This window comes from Sceloporus undulatus, chromosome 2 (assembly GCF_019175285.1).
Source record: "Sceloporus undulatus isolate JIND9_A2432 ecotype Alabama chromosome 2, SceUnd_v1.1, whole genome shotgun sequence".
Taxonomy (NCBI): domain Eukaryota; kingdom Metazoa; phylum Chordata; class Lepidosauria; order Squamata; family Phrynosomatidae; genus Sceloporus; species Sceloporus undulatus.
The window spans coordinates 185,826,960-185,843,417 of record NC_056523.1 but is presented as its reverse complement, the minus strand read 5'-3'; the positions used below and the strand labels follow the sequence as shown (position 1 = coordinate 185,843,417).

The following is a 16,458-nucleotide window of genomic DNA, read 5'->3' as shown; positions in this document are numbered from 1 at the left end:
AAGCAGCTTTATTTTGGCCTGTCTGTTTGGCATCCCCACTCAGCCTCAGAAGAAGGCCATAGCAATCCCCCTCTCAAGAAATCTTGCCAAGAAAGCCCCATGATAAGTTTGCCTTAGGGTCGCCATAAGTTGGAAAGGACTTGAAGGCACACAACAAGAAGCATATGAATACTTTATATGGAGTGTAGATATATTCTGTTTATTTATTTTCCTGTCTGTTTTCTTCTGATCATAGATGGGTGCTTTGTAGTATTGTGGAAGAATAAAAATCGGTGGGAGAGAGTCCACTGTAGTGCTCTTGGTTGTTGTGTGCCCTCAAGTCATTTCCAACGTACGGTGACCCTATCATGGTGTTTGCTTGGCAAGATGTGTTCAGAGGGGGTTTGCCATTGCCTTCCCCTGAGGCTGAGAGAGTGTGACCCAGTGGGTTTCCATGGTTGAGCAGGGATTTGAACCTTGGTCTCCAGAGTCGTAGTCCAACACTCAAACCCCCACACTGTGCTGGCCTTTTTCTGGGGAAATTAGTACTGGAATAGGAAGAGGTCAATACTGTACTACATTATAATTTATGGTAGGAATACTGTACTGTTAGAAATAGTTAGGAATTGTGTAACAGATTTTATTTTTATGCAGTCTCACAGCAGAGGCTGCAGGCCGTCACACCCAAAATTACATCTTGGCTTTTGGTAGGTTTTGGGCTGAGATGAGACCATCCGCTTAGCTGATAAAGGAAAGCTTTAGTCTCTCATCTTCAGTATGTAGATCTCAGCGTTACTGTGCATAAACATTTTTGGGGGGGGGGGGGGATCACTTGGCAAACAAGCATTCCTCTATTATAAAAAAAGAAGTGTTGATAATCTTTAGCATTACATCATAGTACACAGCGAAGACAACTCCTGCGTGGGTACACTCAGTTGGAAGTGAGCCTCATTGATCTTGCTGGGCCTGGGTTTTATGTAAACAGGAGCAATTTGCAGTTGTTAAAATAATTTAGAAATATACCTAACTTCATAGTTTGTGCCTGAAGTAGTCATCATTTCTGATTCTGAGCTTTTGCTTTTGAGATTCATGTACATCAGGAAATGGAAAGCTTTTATCAGCTAAGACTTGCAACACTTTTCACTTGTTAGTTTCTTCTTTGCGTAGGTGAGGTCAGACATTTGTCATTTTATTTCACTTGCTGCAAAAGATGAAAGCCTTGCCATCATGTCCCAGGAGCAATCCCCTTGGCAGAGTTTGGTCCCAAGTACTATTTGTTTAGTGATCCATAAATGTCATCATACTACTATCTTTTCTATTATTATCTTCAGACATTCTGTGTAGCCTTTTAGTAGTTCTGTAGCAATAACCTCAATCTAACAAGTTTCCAAACTTTGATATTTTTCCAGCAAAGAAATAAAGAGGAAAAAAACTTTTGTGGGACGGGATCAGAATAGGCTTTACATTTTCCTACCCTTTCCTGTTGCCTCCCTTGCCACCCTACCTATATAGCAATAACAAGTACTGTACATTTCTATACCATATATCAGTGAACTAGTACTCCCTAAGCAGCTTACAATGTATAACCCAATTGCCCCAACAAGGTGGGTATTCACTTTACCAACCTACAAAAGGAGCCCTCCTCTAGGATTGAATTTACAACGTTGTGGCTGCAGGACTGTCATTTAACCATTGTGCCTCCAGGACTCCTGTCTACAGTTGCCAAAAGTTAGTATAGGGTTAATAACACTGTGGATGTAACATCTCTTGACCTCAGCTCAGTCATCTCCAATATGGGAGGGATCATATCAGGCAGGTAACTTTTTCACTCCTAGTTCAAGGAGGACATGTAGAGCAGTTACTTCAGGTTTTTCCAATCTAAACTACACACTTTTTTTTTTCTTTATTAGAATAAATACCTCCTCCCCCCAGACCTTTCGTTTTGATTGAGGTGGGCAGTTGAGACACAGTTGTGCTAGTTTACTCCAGTAATGAATTCCCAATGTCTCTATTGTCTTTTGTGGGCAAGTGTTAGTTTTACCAAACTCTGCATTATACTGTAAAAAATAATAAGGAATCTCGTCTATAGACAAAAGAACTGTCCTTCCTGAGCAATGTCACAGTGCAGCTGGAAAGTATAGAGTCAAGGAAGGATGTTCTAGTTCTTTATACATATATATCTCCTGGGAAGTGTTTACCTCGATTCTATTTAGGAAGGGATGGGGAAGGGAGGTGACCCATATCTATGGGGCAGTTGAAGCAAGTAGTAGTTTCTCTCAATAAGAAGGTCCCTCTCCATGGGGGAGAGCAGGCAGTTAACTTAAATGCCTGTTGTCCAGAGGGGATTTCTCTGGGGAAGATCAGCTTGGATTTCTTGCTAGAGTTTGAGTGCTCCTTTTGATGACTGGGAAGTGAATGTTTCTCTTGTCTGCCTCACCCACACCCACCCCTTAGTTAAATCACAGTAAAATTGCTTTCCAGCTTGCTGAGTCACTTGGGGAGGTTGGCCTTAGTGGTGTGTTAGATGAGAATAATATCTTCCACTGAGCATTTTAGAAACTGGAGTTTTCTGTCTGCAAGGGGTTTTTTTTTGTTCTAATAATTAGAGTATAACATTAAAAGGGAAGGTTACTTGGCAGCCAAATGAGCTTGAGCTTCTAACATTCCATGTTCTTGATTTCTCTATCTTTACTAAAGGTCTTTTGGATAGTTATCTTCCAAGCAAAGAAGGTGCTTCTCATCTGTAGGAAATAGTGAGTTGGACATTTATTACTAGAGGTCCTCTGGAAAGAAGAAGTTACTCTGGAGGTTAATTCCTCTCCTTAAAATCCTTCTAAGAAAGCAGTCACTGTAAATCTTGATCAAGCAGGCTGAATCCTCTTTCCTTGTGAAGTGTGTGAAAGAAGGTTGTTTAGAGCTCCAGAGATGGGTGGAACTTCCTTGGCTTTAAATATCCTCTTAATACACGTCCAAAGGAGTTAGTCACTGGAGTATTCTGTTCCTCCCATCCTAACCCCAAATCCTGGCACAAAAATCTTCTGGCTTTTAAGAACATCTTCCACCTAAGTCCGACTTAGCTATGAATCACCAGTGCCAGATTGCAGAACTGGGCAGTGACATTTTTCCTAGAGAAAAGTGCTTCTGTTCTGGATCTGGTGAGTCAAGCTGAAGGAAATGCCAAGTGCCTTGTAATGAGTGAATCCTTTTACCTCCTTTTGATGCATGGATCCATATAGAGCTATCTTTTCTTATTTAGGATGTTTCCCAGGATTAAGGATTCTTGACATTTCAACTTTGTATTTGATAAGCCAGATGAAAAGATGTAATATTGCTGTGAGGAACCTGTGACATCAGTTATTTGACACCTGCAAGCCTCAGGAAGCCTGCTTACTGTTTAGAGATGTCTGGAGTTGGAGCCCAACAACATCCAAAGGGTCACATGTATCCCACCCTGAGCTGTGCTAAAACACATTTAACATGCTAGCACTGGCCTCTGTACATTTTAAAAGATAACAGTTAATCTTCTTAACTATAAATATGCATTTAAAATACTGTACACATAAAGTCATTTGAACATCAAATTTGCATTCCCTTTAAACTTGCATTCCCTTTAAAAATAAATGATTTATAAATGTCGCATAGTAAATTCAGAGAAGTAGAGCCAGCGTTGTGTCTTGGTTTGAGTGTTGGACTATGACTCTGGAGATCAGAGTTTGAATCCCAACTCAAGCATAAGCACCCACTGGGTAACCTTGGGGTAGTCACACTCTCTCAGCCACAGAGGATGAAAATGGCAATCCCGCTGAAGAAACTTGCCTTGAAAACCATGTGTTGGGTTTCCCTCAGGATCGCCATTAAAAAAAATGACTTGGAGGCACACAACAACAACAACAACAAAGTAACTGTTGCTAGGCTGTTTTGAAATTTCATTTAACATGTTCCAGCCCATGAATAATATGTCACCTGCTATATAATTATTCATCTGAACAAGATAATCTTGAAATTTTAACTAAAATTTGGTGTATTTTCAGGATTTTTGAAAAACCTCATACAGATCAGATGTTCCAACTTGGTTCCTTCAGATGGGATACAGATCCTTTCACTCCCAGTCAGTGTTGCAATTGGTTCTGTATTCAGGGAGTTTTAATCCATCCCAGCTGGAGGATGCTGGGCTGGGGAAGGCTACTCTGAAGTTTGATATTGAAGCTAAATGCTAAAACTCATAATTGTCCATTTCTCACTATGTAGTTTGAGAAGGGTGGTGCTTATTGTAGAAACTAAAATCAATTTCCTGGAATAACAGGGAAAGCCTCAGAAATATCTCTCTCCTACCATCCAGATAGTGTCAGTTAACAGCTAACTCTTCAACGTCCATGATGAAATTGAAAATTAGTTCAATTATCTTTTGTTCTAGGCCAAATAGACACTTGAGTTTGTCCATGTCATATACCAAGTGTGGAGGTGAGGCTGCTCCACCCCTCGCTCCTGGAGTAAGGCTTAGGAAAGGGAGTGGCTTTGGGAGCAGAGTCTGAGTCCTGATTCTCAATACTACTTCATATTACAGGTTTGAGACCCACGATTAATGTTACACAAGATCACAGAGAAGGGTTTGGACTTAGCTTCCTTTCTTGACAAAGTAGGATCTGGGGGTGTTAGTCATTTGTGCTTCCACCTTCAGCCTGAAGTTGTACAGCTGACACATAGACTTGCTGCCTCAAGGATAGCAAGCCCTGATTTGTGCCTACACATCTGTACAGGTACTTTTTCTGCTAGACATCTTGTCATGGGACTGGGAGTAGAGAGTGCTGTAGTATATGCAGCAGTTGTGAGTATACTTGTAGAAATGTAAACTCCAGAATTGGAGTTGTGTTTGGTGCTTCCTTGCTTTTCTGTTGCTGTATGTGTAAAGCCAGAGCCTGGAGATTTTGCACTGAAATGGAGTTTTAATTGAGGACAGTGTTCAGGTGTGTTTTCCCCATCTTTAAACAGCATAATTTTCATGTTCAGTTTTACACCCTGCCAGCTACAAAGAACCCTTTATTTGAATTTGGATTGGCAGAATACAATACATATAATGGTTGAGTTCAATACTTAAATTTGCAGAGCCAATGAATGAATCATATTTTGTCTTCCAGTCTCTTTCCTGATGGATCAGATATGATTTTCATGTTGATTTTTCAGTTAAATTGACCTGTAGCCCTAGAGAACAGAAAACGCTTATGAAAATGCAAATAAGGCCTTAAAGTCCAGGAAATAAAATTTAAAGTCCATTGACAATATGGTGCATTTTGCTTGGCCCAATAAAAATATAGCTGTTTTATGACTTCTGGTTGTTATTGTACCTTGCTGTATGGCCAACACTGCTACCCCTGGATATGTGATATGGTTTAGTTTCACATTGCTTCTGTGACAGCATTGCCACTTCCTGTAACTGCAAGTTTTGCCATCTGAGAAAAGTTATGATGAAGGGATCTCATTACAAATACCCGTCAAAATGATGTGTCTTCCTTGGACTATTAGTGCTGAAAGAGTTAATTCCCTCATTGGTTTATCTAAATCAGTGGTTCTCAACCTTTGGGTCTCCAGATGTTTTGGACTTCACTTCCCAGAAGTCCCAAACAGTATGCTCCCTGCTCAGGAATTCTGGGAGTTGAAGTCTTAAAAATCTAGATTTTTCCAGTAAGGTGTGGGATCCAAGCTTGAGAATCATCATCCATGTTGCTAACATCTAAGACTCCATTTGCACTGCAGAAATATTGCAGTATAACACCACTTTAACTGCTTTGGAATTCTGGGATTTTTAGTTTTGTGAGCTATTTAAATTGCTTTATTTCTACAGTTGCAGATGCAGCCTCAGATGAACATTTCTTCAGACTCCATCCCCATCTAAAGTAGACATCATGGCCAGCTTTAAAACACAGTTCCAATATGTGACCCTGATTTCCAGCTGAATACAACTTACAGAGCTGGCATTCTGTTCTATTAAACTGCAATCTTTGAGTAAGGAAGTTTGAGAGTCTTGGAACACAGTCAGCTGTCTATGAGGGAGATGATGTGAAGCAGGTGTAGTAAATAATATTTTGAATGGGGAGATCATCAGGTAAAGGAGAGGATAATAAAAGCAGAGTTCGTCTGAAGTGGTGTGTGCTTTGGAACTGCAAGAAGCAAAAGGTGGTGATGGGAGAATTCATCATCCTAAGAAACTCTACTGTCTTTTCCTTTCTTAGAACTGTGGATTTTTATCTCAGAGCATGAGGAAAATGTACTTCATAGTGTTCAGGCAATGCTGGCTAAAATTGCAGAAGGTGAATGTGTAACATTTTCCATGGTCAAAGGGTTATACAGTATTCCCTCCATTTCGCCCACAACATGACAAGCAAAAACGGGATGGCTACTGTTAAGATATGAAAACTTCAATAAATTGGTTCAGTTTGCATAATGTGTGCAGGTTGTAAAATTTTCCACAAGGAAAATAATTCTGTTGCCACTGAATAATAGCTATAATTTGAACATTTGAGCTAGCAGTGCCTTTATGGTTACCATATATACTCGACTATAAGTCGATCTCATGTATAAGTTGAGGGCAGGTTTTGGGGCCAAAATTATGGATTTTAATATGACTCATGGATAAGTCGAGGGTAAAACTTAGGGGAATGTAACAAAGGATATAAAGGATATAGCAAAGAAAAACTATGCCAAATAACTTATAAAATTCCAGAAGGCATAACTGTTTGTACTCACACTGAAGGCTAGATGGATGAGAATGCAGAGGGAAGTCAGTACTTTCAGGTCAGATTATGCTCTGTCCTTTCACCAGGAGATGGTTCCTGTTTAAATAAGAGTTAAAGTGCTGTACTTACATTGATGAACATTACTGCAGCCTGAGATTATAAACGGGGAGACTATCCTAGAAGTGGGATCCAGAAACTTATAAAATTAAAATTGCCTAGTGTTCAAAACATTTCAGTATTAGATTATCCAAACATTATTGCTTAACTCTTTGCAAATAAATTCCCATAAGTGGTTTGAATTCTAAAAATATTTAGATTGGGTTGATTGTCCCATATCAAAACTACCGGTACAGTATTTCCAGAAGTATTTTGCATCCAGACAGTGCATTGTTTGATGATCTGCACTTGTTCTGATTTTGTTCCCTGAAGTGTACCTGGAGTTTCACAGACCTGATTCATCTGTAGGGATCAGAAATGAAAGATCTTGGGGCCAAATGCAAGTCATCCAAGGAATAGCTTTGGATTCTTATAGCTAATTACAAACCAGATGCCAGGAGGGCTTGTTGAAGGTGTGTAGTTGTAGTTGATGGGCTTTCAATAACTCAGTAACCATAGCTTTTAACATCAATAACAAATGTTCTTCTTTTTCAGCAGAGATGGCTGCCATACGCAAGAAACTTGTCATTGTAGGAGATGGAGCTTGTGGAAAGACATGCCTCCTTATTGTCTTCAGCAAAGACCAGTTCCCAGAAGTCTATGTCCCCACTGTTTTTGAGAACTATGTTGCTGACATTGAAGTGGATGGAAAGCAGGTAATGCTGACCTTAAGAGCCTGCTAGGCTGCTTGTAGAACAGATTGCTTAGTCAGGGATGGTTCATGTTAATCCTGAGCAAATAGTGCCTTACTATTTTCACAGCACAGAAAGAGGAAAGAGAAACTTGATGACTGGTCTGTGCATGGGTGGCCTCTGCACACAATATCTTTATCTGACCCCAGAGCTGGGGCATGTATGGTGTTCCAGATGTTACCAAAGTATAGAACCGGCTATTCTTCACCATTTGATGTGCTAGCTAGGGCTGCTAAGTTACAGGTCAGCAATATTTGGAGGGCTACACATTTCCCTACACTGGTATCATTTCTGCTACTGTCTCAGCACTGTTCTAAAGTTTCATAAATATTTCTTATTGATTGTGATATGTTGTAAGTAGTGTGTCACACTCTTGGAACACACTAGTTTATATCAGGCTGTATAAAAATCCGTTATCTTTTTAAAAAAAGAAAACTGAATTTTTAAAAATTTAAATCAAATTTTTAAAATTAAATGCTTTTTGAGAAAAAAAATCTATCTTATAGTTTTCTGTGTAACATTATGGTTCAAATGTTACTCATCATAAAATTGGGACTAATTTTTAATTAAGTAACAAGAGACTATATTCATGCAATGTTTACATTTTTTGGTAAATGAATTCCATTAATCCATTCACACTGTCATGCTCTTCGAGAGGTTTCTGTAAGTATATTGAGCAGTTTTTCTATCTAGAGGATATTACAACAGATGCTTGGTTTTACAGTTCTCAAAACTGTGTATTTATGTCTGCAGTGATCACAGTCCCCTTGTTCTTTTGCAAATCTATGTGTAAAAAGATTTTGTTGATCCACATCAGTTAACAAACATGGATGTTTAAGTAAAAAACAAGAATTTATAAACTATACTGTTAAAGTTAAATTATACTATTTAAATTGTTATTATTAAGGTAATGATTATTTTTCTCCTACCAGTAAAGTACAGTGCGCCCGCATTATACGTGGTTGCGCTATACATGGCTTTGAGCTTACGCGCTCAAGCTGCAGGGCGCGCAAGGGGTGGAATGTCCCATTCAGATGAATGGAGTGTGCGCCCGTGGCTTGCACGGGCCCCCACGCTGCTGTGCGCACGAGCCCCATTCAAATGAATGGGGCTCCAGCATAGGTGGAATTCGCCTTACGCGGGGGAGTCCGCAATGGATCGTCCATGTAAGGCAAGGGTCCACTGTACAGCAGAAAATTTGTCCAAATATGAGCGATTAATTTATTAAACCAGATTATTCACTTCCCTATAATTTAATAATTCTCTGTCTATGATGTGTTTGTAATAGTATAACCAAATCAGTATTTTTTATAGAAATGTAAAACTAATCTGAAAAGTTGTCATTCTGAAAATAAAACCTTCATTTGGTTGTAAATATTAAGATTATACAAGCAAGAATAAGTCTTTGGTAACTCTTGAGTTGCGTAAAACATATATTAAGTTTATAGCAAGAAAGAAGGCCCTTTTTGGAGGGGGATTAAACAAAGCCTTTCTGAGTAATCATGATTTAAATCAATTTGATTTAAAATCCACCCTGATTCATATTTGAAAGGGAAGCAGCAAATTTTACTTTAAGAATGAGTGCTGCTGTAGTACAGTCTGGTTATGATAGCATACAATCAGGGAGTGAGCTGTGTCTTGCAAGCTAGCTCTTGTCAGGCTACATCTGGAAAATGTCCAATTTGGCATGTGTGAACAAGGAACCTAAAAAGTAGTGCTGTATACCAGAAATATCTAATGAATATGAAAATCTTCTGGTGAAATTTGAAATGTATTTGATAGAAAGGAGTGACAGTAACATACATTTCTCTGCAGTGTTGAAAATGTGAACTTAGACTGGAAAGGGAAATTACTTGTCCAGGACACAAGAATATGTGTCAACTGAGGGATACAGTTATATCACTGTAACTGGGAAAGGTTGATTTATTTTCCTCTTCCCTGAGAATACCTATTTATTTATTTCATTTTTATGCAGTCTTTCTCCCAGAAAGGGATCCAAGGCAGCTCACAAATAAATCCATTAAAAAAACCTTTATAATAATTTTAAAAAAACAGTTAAAATCAACTAGTCAAGAACAGTATAAAGTTACATAAACATAGAAAAGTTAAAAACATAACTAAAGTACACACCCGATTTAAAAAAAATCATCCCTGATATGGATACTGTATATACTTGACTATATGCTGACCTCAAGTGTAAGTCGGGCAGGTTTTGGGGGCCAAAATTATGGATTTTGATAAGACCTGTGGATACATTGAGGGTAACATTTAGGGGCATGTGCAGAAAGCCAGCATGGCATAGTGGTTTCAGTGTTGGACTATGACTCTGGAGACTAGGGTTTGATTTGCAGCTTGGCCATGAAACTCAGTGGATTATCTTGGGCATGTTACATGCTCTCAGCCTCAGGCAATGGCAAACCTCTGAACAAATCTTATTTTATTTGACAAGAAACCCCGTGATAGCTTTGCCTTAGGGTCACCATAAGTCCAAAATGACTTGAAAGCACACCACACACACACACACACAAAACAAAGGATGTAAAGGATGATGCAAATAAAAACAATGTAAAAAAACTTACAAAATTCCAGCAGGTATAACTGTTTGTGGTCACCCTAAAGGATGAATGGATGAGAGAGTAGAAGGGGGTCAGTGCTTCCGGGGCAGATTATACTCTTGGCTTTCACCAGGGAAGTGTTCCTTTTTCAATAAGAGTTAAAGTACAGTACTTACATTGCCAGCAAAAGGAAAGCAGGAAGGGGACCAACTAGCCTCCCATGGAAGGGCATTCCAGAAGATGGGAGCAGCCACTGAGAAGGTTGTCTCTCATATCCTCACCAAGCAAGCCAGTGATGGTGATGGTACTGAGAAGGCCTTCCCCTGTAGACCTTACAACCTATTAAGCCCTACACATCTTTCAGATAGTCTGGAAGTAAGACATGTAGGGCTTTATAGGTCATTATCAGCACAGCACTTTGAAATGGAATTGTACCTGGAAATGAACTGGTAGCCAGTTGTGTTTTTGCAACAAGAGAGTGATATGCTCCCTATAACTGGCTCTGGTCAGAATTCTGGCTGCAGTATTTTGAAACAGCTGAAGTTTCCAAAGTGCATTACAGTAGTCTAAACGGGATGTAATCAAGGTATGTGTTAGCACAGCTAGACCCAGTGTCACAAAACATGGGCCCAGCTGGCATACTAGTTTTAGCAAATACACTCCTGGCTACCACTGTAACCTGGGCATCCAAGCTCAGAGCTGAGTCCAGGAGAACACCCAAGATGTCAGCCTGTGATTTCAGAGAGAGTGTAACCCCATCCAGCACAGGCAAATTCCCTATTCTCTGGTCTGCCTTATGGCTGACCAGGAACACTTCTGAACTAGATTTTCTGATCTCCCCTGCCAAAGCAGGTCTTGAGAGGGAACTGCTTCTTCCAGGTTGTACTCACAAAATTGCTTCCATCAGCTGTATTACACAGTTAGATCTTGGCTTTTTATTTGGCTCTGGTGTGTCTTTCTGAGCACATGGGTATGGAAACACAGTTGTCTACCAATGCGTGAAATGTAGCATGAAGCTGCCTTTTTATATATTGCCTCAGACATTAGGCTTTCTGGGAGTTATTGAATAAAAAATTGTTTGAAACACCCTCTCCTTCCATTGCCTCAACCCTTAAAATGAATGAATGAATGAATGAATGAGTCTTTATATACCGCCGTTCCTTCGATCACGGCGGTTTACAGAATAATAAAAATACAAGTTACATTAGCAAAAGTCCCCCATATTAAAACAGTACAATACATCAATTAAAATGCATCATTCAATCATAATAATTAATACCAGTTAAAAAACAATCAGACAATTCAATCAATACAATACACACAATACACAGGAGAAGAATAGTGATTAGGACATGTGGGGGAAAGCTTGGCAGAAGAGGTAAGTCTTGAGATTTTTCTTAAAAGACTTGAGGGAGGGGGCCGAGCGGAGCTCGTCAGGGAGAGAGTTCCAAGTCTGTGGGGCCGAAACAGAAAAAGCCCTATGTGCAGACGCTGTATATTTCACCTTAGGAACTCTCAAAAGTTGTCTCCCACCCGACCTGAGAGTGCAGGGCGGATTATATGGGGAGAGGCGGTCCTCCAAGTACTCTGGGCCCAAGCCATTTAGGGCTTTATAACAGAAGTGGGGACTGTTTTGGGGGGAAAAAATAGAAATGGGTTTTCTTTCTTGTTGACTTCAGACACTTTTGGCTTCCTTCGGCATTGGCTCAGAAGTGGTTTGGTAAAGCGTGTTATGGGTCAGGTGGGATATACCACTGTCACACTACAGAACATGCTGATGCTGAGAAAAGTGACAATGCCGGCATCCGTCTGAGATGGTTTTTTTGTACTTGTACAGGTGGAGCTTGCCCTGTGGGATACAGCTGGCCAAGAGGACTATGACCGCCTGAGACCTCTCTCCTACCCAGACACAGATGTCATCCTCATGTGTTTCTCCATTGACAGCCCTGACAGTTTAGGTGAGTCCTTCCTTTCTATACTGGAGTGATAATTGCCTGAGGGAGAAGCCCAGATAGACTTAGGCTGCTTTTCCCCCAGAGTTATTAGATTGTTACTGCTAGCTGTTGTCTATGGGCTCAAGTGGGTTGAGGAAAGTGGATCCCTTTTTGTCATCTTTGAAGAGCCCCATGATTCCCCCAGAACAAACAAAGCTACTTCTGCTGATTGATCGCATGATCTCCCTCCTGAGTATTTAGCCCCTGAAATTAGTAGCAGACTGCTATGAAAGTTGTTGAACAGCATTCTTATAGTGAGGAGGAGGAGACAGCACATGTGCTGCCACTGAACAGTGTTATTCACCCTTGCAATCTCATGGAGTGTCTCCCAGGCAAAAGCACATTGAGTATTTTTCCTCCTCTGGCAGCAAGAGGTCTGAGGCGTGGGCTAACCATTGCTCTCCCCACCCTCCCTCCCATTGATGGGGCTCTCTAGCTGAAGAACTCCCAGCCCTCCAGGTAAAGGGGAAAATGCCAACGCCTCCTCCTTCCTGTGGATGAAACTTTGCAGACTTAAATTCTGCCTGCTTTAGGGAAAATGAAATAGGCTCAACCACAAGCAGCTAGTAGAGCTTCCTTCAGTTATCCTTGCAGCAGGAATTGGTTATTGGAGCTGTATGGAGGGAGAAGGCAAAGACCCATCACCAATAGTGAGGCATTTTTTTTCCTTTGCCATCACTGGGATGGGATGGAGATGTCATGATCCTCTTCTTTGCCTTAACCTTATCTTTATGAGTTTGAGATCTCTTTGGTGTGTTTTTTCTGGGGGCAGCTTCTTTCCTTTATATGTTTTATTTAAGTGAGAAGGAAGAAATAGGAGAGTACAGCACTGAGGTTTCCCATTGGGCCAGTGATATACCCAATTCCTGGCAGTAGCTCATTCCTGCACCAAAGTTTCAAGTAATGTAGCTAGTAGACACATGGCCTGTATCACAGCTATGCAGTGTTTCATCATTTCTCTCCAATGTACATACAGCCCAGCTTCTAACATTTATTGTGGCTGCTACACCACCATTTCCTCAGCTTTCACACTTGTATGAGTGGGGTGGGAGGAGAAATCCTTCAGTTACTTCTGGAAATAGCAGAAGTAAGTTGCCGTTGTTTCCAAAGTCTTTGCTTTGAGGTGTCATAGTCAACTCCAGTGCTTGTTGTAAGTTGACATTCTGAGTTCTTGTGCTCTTCCAGAGAACATCCCTGAGAAGTGGACTCCAGAGGTGAAGCATTTCTGTCCTAATGTGCCTATCATCCTGGTGGGAAACAAGAAAGACTTGCGTAACGATGAGCACACACGCCGGGAGCTAGCCAAGATGAAGCAGGTGAAGCCACATGCTTAATCTCCCTTTGCAGGCATTTCATGGTTTTGCCATTAAGAGGATTTAGAGCCTGTTAGATCTGGGATGAACAACTGTGATGGGTTTGGGATGTTTTGGGGGACTACACAAACTACCAAAAATGCCAAAAAGAAAGGGAAGAACCCTGAAGTGAACAAAGTTCCCTTGAGCTTTGCAACATATTTAAAAGGAGTGTTGCCATTCTTGGATACTTACAGAAGGCAATTCATCCCTTTCTTGGCTCCATAAGAACAAGAGCTTCCAGCTAACAGAGGGCTCCCCTTTGTTCACCCTTGTGCTACAGGTAACCATGCTAGTCCAAAAAGAACTTTTCTTTGTCCTCAGTTGTTCACGTGGTTTGAAGGAGCTGGACCTGAACTCATTTATGAAGGGGGTTTGGTGAGGCAGAATGCAAATGCTTTAAGAGCCCAATCTGTATAGCATCTGAGGGTTGCATTTGCATTACTCCACAATCCTCATTCTAGAAAAGAATGGGTACCACTTTCAAACTATCCTAAGAAGTCAGTATTAAAAATTGAAGGTATTTTTAAACTTTAATTGGTACTTGTACCCTTTCTGTTAACAAAGATAGCACCTAGAAGACCTCACTATTCTTTTTCCCCCTCTAGGAACCAGTTAAGCCGGAGGAGGGCCGGGACATGGCCAACAGGATTAGTGCATTTGGCTATCTGGAATGTTCTGCCAAAACGAAGGATGGGGTACGGGAAGTGTTCGAGATGGCCACCCGAGCTGCCCTGCAAGCCAAGCGTGGGCGCAAAAAGACCTCATGCCAGCTGCTGTAATTCCTCCCCAGCCTGCCTTCCCTGCCTGCCAGCCAAGCCAGTGAGCTGTTAGTTTCCGGGCTTGCTTCCCCTCTGATAACTGTGCTGAAGGCAGGACTGGCATGTCTCTTCAGAGGGGAAGCCCGTTAGAGGTGGGCAGGGGTTCTTCTGGAGCATGGCAACTAACTATGGAGGTGTGGTTCCCAGTCTGCCCCAGGCTCTTTCCATCCCTATGCAGGGGTGGCATTTTCTCCCTTCCATTACAGACTTCTGTCCCTTCTACAGAAGGCTGGAAGGTGCCAGCCCCTGATGGGTCAGTGGGAGATCTCTTTGTCCTTCTGCGTGCTTGCTCACAGCAGTCTTTGGGTCTCTTGTTGGTAGCCCATGGCACTACACTGCTCCTGGCAGTTCCTTTGTAAAAGACTTCCTTCAAGAGTGCTTTGCTTTTAGTAACAGTCAGAGCTTTGAATTGGAACTTCCAGCCCTAGGGAATTTCCCCTGCCCAACAAGGGACTAACGTTCTGTAACACATTTTATCTCTTGGAAGTGGAAAGATTTAGTCCTCCAGCCTAGGTGGCCAGAGTCCTCCTTGCACCCTTACCTTGGAAGACAAATCAGTCCCTGAGATGGCGTTCTGTTCTGTGATACAGTAGAACCACTTTGGATCATTTCCCCTTCCTCAAGGCAAACATAGCCCACTGAAAAGGCCACCTAACTAGAGATTTTCTTTGAGGGCTTTCTCACTTCCCTGGACCCCACCCCTGAATAAGAGCGTTTTTCCCCCAATTTAAATATTTAATCTCCTAGCAGCAAAGGAGGGAGCTCTCTGTCCTTCAAACTGGCCCTGGAGACTGGGCCCCACAGCCTGTCCCTTCTAAGCAAAAATATCTATATTTGTAAGCAGAGGTGCTATGGGCCAGTTTGTTGCTGTTGGGCAGCTCTCTGGACCTCCTGTGGCTGGAATAGCCACTGCCACAGTTCCAAGTGCAAAGGAATTAACTATGTTGCTTCTGTCTCTCTGCTCCCCTTCACTCCTGCTTCCCCCTCCCCCTTTGTACTCATTGCATTGCCACGGGGTGTATGATTTTTGTGTTTAATTTGTATTCACATGTTTAAAAAGTGGTTGTTACTTTTCAAAATGTACTTGAAAAACAAATCTGTAATAATTTGTAGCAATGTTATACACGGTGGGCCTGCATCTTGCCTCTTTAAAAATGTGTAGGGAACCCTTATCTATATCTGGTAGAAGTAAGTTTTAGGAAGGCTACTCTCCATCTCCATCGATGCCACTCCTTCCCCATGCCACCCCCCCACCCCCCACCCTTCTGGAATCTGAGAGAAGGGCACATTTTATTTGGACTTGTGCCTTCTGGGAAAACTTGAACGGTTTCTGGTGAAACCTGTAGTATTGACAGAAAAAGAAGTCAGATAGAAGAGCGTTCAAATTTGACTTGGAACTACCTAAGAAGTAAGCAGCTTAGTGACTAGCATTCATGACTGCCTCTTTAGATTTTGAGGCTACATCGCATTGTAGTGTGTTGCTTTAGACAACATTACTCTGCTGAAGAAGAGAACCATGGTAAACTAAAAGGTAACATTTAGGCGCCCTTAGTTGTCTGCCTGTTTCAAATGGATGGATTCCAGCACAGAATCTCTAAGTCTGCAGCGCTAGTCCAGTTGCCAAATGGCCATAAGGGGACACAAAGCATTGGAGGCCAGAGTCAAACAGGTGAGATGTGTTAGGGTAATTGATAAGCATGCCCCACCAAGCCACATTTTGATAGTACAGTATTCTGTCTCCAACATACATACACCATTTTCCTTTTTATACTCCCAGTACGACATCTACTTGTCTGTTCAGCAGGAAGTAAAAAGCATTGGGGTTGGCACTGAAAGGTTCCCCACCATTTAATACGTAAAGCAGTGTATACATGGATATGCCTATGAAATGCAGTAAAAGAAGCTTAATTGTGGAAAATAATTTTACAAGGGGAACTGTTATGTACACATCTTGCTTTAGGTATCAGGACTTTGCAAGGCTAATAAACATCCCCCCTCATGAATACTTGAAATTTATTCAGGTCACTTTTCCGTGAAACATACTGTGATACTGAAAGCACAAGTATATGTGCAGATGCTGAATCTTGTACCCAGTTTCATCTTTTGTAGAAGTGAAGCATATACATATAGTCCTTTTTATGCTTACTGTGACATTTCTTTTTTCTTTTGCTTAACCTG

The 16,458-nt window shown here is 41.3% G+C and overlaps 1 protein-coding gene across 6 annotated transcripts; it reads left to right on the top strand.

Moving 5' to 3' along the window:
- The first annotated feature begins 5,793 nt into the window (after positions 1-5,793).
- Positions 5,794-15,400, top strand: LOC121922392 (transforming protein RhoA-like). 6 transcript variants are annotated; one of them, XM_042451789.1, is made up of 5 exons: positions 5,794-5,979; positions 7,365-7,522; positions 11,951-12,071; positions 13,293-13,423; positions 14,068-15,400. In XM_042451789.1, exons 2-5 carry the CDS (start codon positions 7,367-7,369, stop codon positions 14,239-14,241), a joined length of 582 nt encoding a protein of 193 aa, XP_042307723.1. In that variant the 5' UTR covers positions 5,794-5,979; positions 7,365-7,366; the 3' UTR covers positions 14,242-15,400. The 6 variants fall into 6 exon arrangements, with proteins under 6 accessions (XP_042307723.1, XP_042307722.1, XP_042307721.1 ...); XM_042451788.1 differs by having other exon boundaries at positions 7,362-7,522; XM_042451787.1 differs by lacking the exon at positions 5,794-5,979 and adding an exon at positions 6,248-6,284.
- Positions 15,401-16,458: the final 1,058 nt, after the last annotated feature.